Source organism: Sander vitreus, chromosome 5 (genome assembly GCF_031162955.1).
Source record: "Sander vitreus isolate 19-12246 chromosome 5, sanVit1, whole genome shotgun sequence".
NCBI classification, from domain to species: domain Eukaryota; kingdom Metazoa; phylum Chordata; class Actinopteri; order Perciformes; family Percidae; genus Sander; species Sander vitreus.
Window position 1 is genome coordinate 4,625,001 of NC_135859.1, and position 7,421 is coordinate 4,632,421.

General features: G+C 40.7%; 1 protein-coding gene across 4 annotated transcripts in view; it reads left to right on the forward strand.

Moving 5' to 3' along the window:
* The window catches only part of gapvd1 (GTPase activating protein and VPS9 domains 1), a 46,369-nt gene extending 39,343 nt beyond the window's left edge, over window positions 1–7,026 (forward strand). For all 4 annotated transcript variants that reach the window (XM_078250149.1, XM_078250148.1, XM_078250150.1 and 1 more), the window contains 8 exons: window positions 741–867; window positions 983–1,095; window positions 2,008–2,167; window positions 2,750–2,937; window positions 4,545–4,758; window positions 5,434–5,506; window positions 5,631–5,828; window positions 6,116–7,026. In XM_078250149.1, the coding sequence (XP_078106275.1) occupies window positions 741–867; window positions 983–1,095; window positions 2,008–2,167; window positions 2,750–2,937; window positions 4,545–4,758; window positions 5,434–5,506; window positions 5,631–5,828; window positions 6,116–6,256 (1,214 nt within the window). In that variant the 3' untranslated portion in view covers window positions 6,257–7,026. The remainder of the gene's footprint in view (window positions 1–740; window positions 868–982; window positions 1,096–2,007; window positions 2,168–2,749; window positions 2,938–4,544; window positions 4,759–5,433; window positions 5,507–5,630; window positions 5,829–6,115) is intronic.
* The last annotated feature ends 395 nt before the right edge of the window (window positions 7,027–7,421 follow it).

Here is a 7,421-nt window from a genome sequence, read left to right on the forward strand (position 1 = left end):
ATATACACACACACACACACACACACACACACACACACACACACACACACAGTGTTCAGCATAAGTGAATACACCCATGCTAAAGTTGACTAAAAAAATCATCTTTTGGAAATTGATCTTAATGCCGTAATTAAATTAATTATTCCAGGCCAGTTATTTCATGGATCCAGGATACTATGCATCCTGATAAAGTTCCCTTGGCCTTTGGAATTAAAATAGCCCCCCCACATCATCACATGCCCTTCACCATACCTAGAGATTGGCATGGGGTACTTTCCATAAAATCATCTCTCAATGCAAATCAAACCAGCTATTAGGCTAACTGAAATAAAACCATGGTAATCTCTAGGTATGGTGAAGGGGATGTGATGATGTGGAGCTATTTTAATTCCAAAGGCCAAGGGAACTTCATCAGGATGCATAGTATCCTGGATCCATGAAATAACTGCCTGCCTCTATGGGAATTTAACATAGGGGTGTACTTACTTATACATTTATTTATTTAACATACATTATTCATTCACAAAGAAAATTGGTGTCCTTAAAGGTTTGATTTTTCCTATTTTTTTAATTAAGGCATTAAGATCAATTTCTAAAAGATGTTGTTGTTTTTTTTTATTCCTCTTTTTAGTCAACTTTAGCATGGGTGTATTCACTTATGCTTAGCACTGTATGTGGCTATTACACACACTTGCGGTACATACATTGAGTCATTTGCCTGTTTTCGTTCACGTTGACAGATCTTTGTGTCGAGGACAGCGTGCACGACTCTCCTAGAGAAGACGCTCTGCAGAACATTTCTGCAGACGACCTCCCAGACTCAGCCAGCCAGACGGCACAGCAGCATGACTGCAAGTTCTCTTTCAGGTCAGAAAACCCCCAAAACCCCAATTTACAGTCAATCACACAACACTTTCCAGTTCTTAATAGATATTCTTAACCATTGCTGTTTAATTAAATGTTTTTTTTGTCTGTCTTCCAGTGATGCGAAGAAGAAGTTGAGGTTGGCGTTGTGTTCTGCAGACTCAGTGGCTCTGCCCATCATGGTCCCTGCAACCACGCGAAACGGGCTGCCTGACCACATGGACTCTGAAGGTAGGCAGTCCATCTGTGCTAAATCTATCCCCTATTAGGCTACATCTACACTACTATGTTTTCCTTTTTAAACTCTGTTTTTGAGACAAAAACCATCTCCGTCCGCACAAGTTTTTGCCCCGGTAGCAGAACTAACCTCGGTCCATATTAACACGTCTGACAACTCATATGACATGACCATTCGCATGCACTGGGCATGCGTGTACCAGTGTACACAGGAAGCAGAATGTCTGACGTTACTCTGCGGTTTTCGAACCAAAACGTAGTAGTGTAGCCTTAGTAACTAATAATAACTGGTGATAAAATACAAACTGATGAAGCACAATGCATTTAAAACATGTTTAGTGTGTTCATTTAGAGCTCTTGTTAAAGTTTGTACAATCTACTAAACTTGCGGTATCGTTGTGACACCTCTCCGTGGGGAGCAGGGTACAAGCCCTTAATGTTGGCAAGCATCCAACCTGCTGAAAGTGTCCCTAAGCAAGACACTAAATCTGTACCACCTTCACCTTCTGACTGGCCTTCCAAGGTTTGGGGCAAGGTTGTGAGAGAGTGGGAGATGTTAACCGAGAATTCCCATATGGTGTCAGTACAGTATCCCATTGTTAAACCATCCTACATATTAAAAACACTTGTGTAACCCCAGAGATTAATATTGGTCCAACATTTTATCAACAAGATACAAGCGTTCTGATGCCGCACACAAAATAAAGGCAGCCCTGTTAGGCCTTTCCACCTTCACATCCGGACAATAGGCAGAATCAAGTGACATCCTGTGAAAACAGTCAACAGTTAAACCATAGGACTCCCATCTTTGTGGCCATCAGTCCCATTGTCATGTGGAGGCAGCGGGTTGATCAGATTACAGCAGTGTTTTTCTAATGCCGTCTCTCTGTCGCCCCTCTCTCTCAGAAAATTTGATCGTCTGCTTCCTGAAGATCCAGCTAGCGGAGGCCATCAACCTGCAGGACAAGAACCAGATGGCCCAGATCCAGGAGACCACGCGCTGCGTCGGCCGCTTCGACCCACGCACCTGCAGGAAGCTGCTGGCTGCCATCGCCGAGGATTACAGGTAACCGTGGAGACCTGGAGGGTCGATGCAAGCACCCCATGGGTCTTTCACTTAGTAGGGCTGTGACGATATGCTTTTGTCCCGATTAGATTCTTTCACGATACATGGGTGCCGATTCGATTTGTATTGCGTTTTTTTTATTGATTGCGATTCTAGAAGTATTGAGTATTGCGATTTTCTTTTCCTTCTAAGTTGAATAATACACTTCTAGAGACAATTTATCAGGAGACATTTCTAAAAACGAATTGTTTTCTAAGAAGAACGCCCATCACGTGTCAGTCTGACATTTATGTCATTTGTTAAAGAAGTACATAACATGGATTTTCTGCTTTCACTCTGTTTTGCTTTGAACGGACATGGTGTAGTGCCTTATAAACAGAAAAGATAGTATAGTTAGGTGAATCATTGGTAAAAAATAAATAAATAGAAAATATTGATTCTAGGGAAAAGAATCGATTATAAAAATCGTCGCCTTGCTTTTTTTTTTTTTATGCGTAATCTTGTTTTAGGCATCTACAGAGACGTAGCCATCGATTAAAGCGGCAATAATAGAATACAAATGTCTGTGTGTGTTTCCTTCAGAAAGCGGGCGCCGTACATAGCTTATCTAACCCGGTGTCGCCAGGGCCTGCAGACGTCCCAGGCCCACCTGGAGAGGCTCCTCCAGAGGGTGCTCCGAGACAAGGAGGTGGCCAACCGCTACTTCACCACCGTGTGTGTCCGCCTCCTTCTGGAACACATGGAGGCCAAGATGCTGGACTTCATTAAAGGTATTCATCTCTACTTTTGAAGACATAAGAGATGATTTTCATTGCACTACTGTCTCACAGTATCACAGCAAAATTGCGTTGGTACTCCCTGAAAATAAAATTTTAGTATTATACTCACAACAACAAAACAAACACTACAAATGTAAGAAACTATTTCAATTAAAAAGACAGGTGAAGTGGATATTTAGTGGAATATTTAATTGTCCCAGTGAAATTGCAACCTTAATGAAACTATTTATATATGTATTAAGTCTGGGAGGATACATGCATGTTTGCTTTTTTGTCCCGATTTGATTCTTTCACAATACATGGCTGAAGATTTAAGTTGTATTGCAGTTTTCATTCTAGAGGTATTGCAATTCGGTAGTATTGATTATTGTGATTGTCTTTTCCTTCTTTAACAAAAACAAATGTTGAATAATACACTTCTAGAGGCAATTTGTCATGAGACATTTCTAAAAGCGAATTGTTTTCTAAGACGATTGAACGTCACACGTCAGTCAGTCAGTCAGTCAGTCATTTTTTTCATTTGTAAGAAGGTACATAACATGGATTTTCTGCATTTTCTGCTTTCGGTCAGTTTTGCTGGAAACAGATATGATGTAGTCGCCGTCAGCGGTACCATATGAACAGAAAATATGTAGGTGAATCATTGGTAAAAATGAAACTATAAAAAAATATCTATTCTAGGGAAAACAACCGATTTTAAAAAATCGTCGCAAAAAACCCACAATATATACTTAAATCAATCCCCCCCTATCCCTATTATGTATATATTTCACATTCAGTGTAACTAAAAGTGCACTAATTGTTTGTCTGTACTATCAGAGAGTAGAGAGAATCCTGACCTTCCTGCCATCCTATTATCCATAATATACATGATTTGCAAAGCTCTATCACTCTAAACAAGAAAATAGGTGGTTCTGGCCCTTATAAGATAAACATTTAGACCTAAAGTCCCAGATATAATGGGCTGTGTGTTGTCTTCCTCTTAAAGCGTGACAATTTAATGTCAGCTAATATGAAATTACTCTACAATTTGTCAGACATAGTCAAGATTTATTCCCCCTTTTAAGCCATAACCACTTTGAACACACACGCCAGACTTTCTTCTACCCACCTACTGTGCAATATTTAATACCATTGATAATACTGTGCAATTCCATTAATGTGCAATAGCTGTATACTGTGCAATATCATTACTCTCATTGTCCAATATCTATTACTCATTGAATATGATCACCACTATTGGGCAATATTCAAATAATGTACAATAACCCACACTGCATATCACACTGTATATGAAACCATATATATATATTTTTTTTTTATATGTATATAGCGTCTCAGGACTGTGCACCTTACCCCCCCTTTTTTTGCACTACTTATTTTATTCCATGTTGTTGCTTTTAATCTCATTGTACATGTGTATAGTGACAATAAAAGGCATTCTCTTCTTTTTTTTTTTTTTATACAGAACTTCCAAATGTATTTCCAAGTACTTGATATGCCTCTTAGTCTTTACACATCATCACTTCCTAGCTCAACTTGACTCCCTTGAAAACACTCCCGTTGTTAGATATGATGTTCCTCTGCTCCCCCTCCAGCGTTCCAGGGGTGCACAGCGTCGGATGACAAGACGGCAGCCGTGGAGGATTTTCTGCGCTACTTGTACGGCGCCATGGCCCGTGATGCCATTTGGCAGTACGCTAGCGAGGACCAGCTGCAGGACGCCCAGATGGCTATCGAGCGCAGCGTCATGAACCGCATCTTCAAACTGGCCTTCTACCCCAACCAGGATGGAGATATTCTCCGAGACCAGTGAGTAGCTGGAATGGCACCAGCACCGCACAGTCTCACCAGGCAGCACTCCAGTTTATTTGTTATTTTAGCCAAAATACTTTTGAGCAACAACATAATGATATTTCACCCGTAAATATAGTACAGTTTAGAGCCCGACCGATATATCGGTATTTTGTTACAAACCTCATATTGGTTATGTGTTTAAAACTGGTGGATTGTAATTTGTTATGTATGTGCAATACACTCTGCCCTTTATTGATATTTTAGTTTTTTTATTATCTCTTCTCTTTATCGTACTTTATCGTCTTTATTCGGTTCTTATTTCAAATATTTTTTCGAGCTGTATACTTTGGATCTCACACTTTACTATATGTCCTTTTATTGTGCTCCCTCTGTCACGGATGACTAGCAGTATGAATGTGTGCGTATAGGCTGTGTTTGGGTCGACTGTAGAAACTGAATAAAGCTACTGTATCGGTATCTGTACACAGTAAGTATGATGCTGTGACATTTACTAGCAAGCCAGGTGGGTTAATTCGCAAAGAGTTGAAGCCACTTAATCACTAGAAATCCAGAGCGGAAGATACATTTACTATAAACTGCTTTAACTTTAGGTTGATATGTTTCACTCTTGGATTGGACAGCATGTGTCTCTCTCTGTTGTCATATGCTGAGTTGTTTTGTCTCACACAGGCTTTTCCATGAACATATCCAGCGGCTCACAAAAGTTGTGACGGCCAATCATAAAGCTCTTCAAATCCCAGAGGTATCCACTTCCTGCTGAGATTTTTTTTAATACATTTTTTTCATCTCTTCCATGCATTTATGGAGCTGGAAGAGACTTTGAAAAGTGTTAGTCATTGATTTGAGTTAACTCTTCCGGGTTGCAGGTTTACTTGAAGGAGGCTCCCTGGCCCTCTGCACAGTCCGAGATCAGGACCATCAACGCGTACAAGACGCCACGAGACAAAGTCCAGTGTATACTGCGCATGTGTTCCACCATCATGAACCTCCTCAGTCTGGCCAATGAGGACTCTGTCCCTGGAGCAGATGACTTTGTCCCTGTACTTGTCTTTGTCCTCATAAGGGTGAGTGTGTTCTTATTTTGTTGGCTCTTTTTAATACCTTCGGTATTGATCACTTATTGACTTTTTTTTAATTATTATAAATGAACCCTAAGAATAATCATCAGAAAATGATCCCACCAAATGACTGCATTATGGCTGCAAGGCATCATGAAGACTGTTATCTGCTAACCTGCGTGGATGTATTTTACACATTTGCATATTTCTGATTGTAATCCGCACGGGCGTAGAGCGAGCTTGTTTCCGCGGCTAATGCGGGCCCGTCCCTCCATCTCCTCCCCCCCCTCCAGGCAAACCCGCCCTGCCTGCTGTCCACCGTTCAGTACATCAATAATTTCTACGCCAGCCGGCTGAGTGGGGAGGAGTGCTATTGGTGGATGCAGTTCACCGCGGCGGTGGAATTCATTAAGACCATCGACGATCGCAAGTGAAGCAGAACAGCCACCTGTATGGGCAGACTGCGGGGGAAGGAGCCGGGAGACTGGGAGACTTCCCAACCAACTGCTCCCTCTGCACAGCTTAGAAAGCCTGGCCCTCAGCCTGCTCTGTATTTGTATAGCTTGTACATAGCCAGAGACGTTGAAAGAGTACAAAAAAAATATATATATTACTGTATGTATGTTGACAAATCCAGGTTTGAGCCGCGCTGAAAAACAAACAGCCTTGGGTAAAAAAAAAAATAAAAAAAAAAAAAAATAATAATTGGCAAGATGTTAACTCTGAAACCTGATTTGGATTTTTTAGTTTATTTTTTTTGTCTCTTTAATCACGTTTCGGGTCCGTATTAGGAATTTTATATATACACAAACACCAATATGACATTAAATCAACCTAAAAGATAATCCTATTTAAAGGGACCAGACCTCCCACAGAGTGAGAGGGAAGGGCTTCCAATTAAATTACAATATAAATGTTCATTAAATGCATTGTAACGTGGGGATATACAGTGCGTGGTAGTTACTGATTAGATTTAGTGACTCATTAACACTGCGATCAATTCCATACTACTCATAAGGTAAGTGTATCAAAGCAAGTAGGGCAGCTTTTTTCATGGATTGTTTATTTCATCTTTATTCCCAACAAGCAAGTGTGTCAGCGACAATTTGGACATAAGGGCCCACATATTTATATGAAATAAAAATGTATTTATTTCTGTAGTTCTATTTAATGCTTTTGTTTGTCTAATTTAAAAAATTGAAAATGCTTTTCATGCCCATTCAAGATGTCTGAGGCAAGTGCTTATATATAAAGTAAATCAACTTGCTAGAAAAGCTCGAGTTAGGAAGGCACCTTAGCGATGAGTAGGTGGGAATGCTGGGGGATTATGAAACAGGGTCAGCTCATGCACAGAGTAGTGGTGGCATTTCTGGAAATATTGAAAACAAATTGTGCCTTTTTTAACGTGGGGCGCTCTGTACAGGTAGTTATATTTGACTATTATTTTTAACGCAGCATAGGCATTATCTCCTCTCCCCCCACCCCACCCCAATGGGCCAACCACATCTCACTGAGAAACCTTTGTCCCGCCCCCGCTGCAGGAACATCCACATCCCCGATTGTCACGGCTCAGTCCCTTTTTAAAATGCACTTGAATTT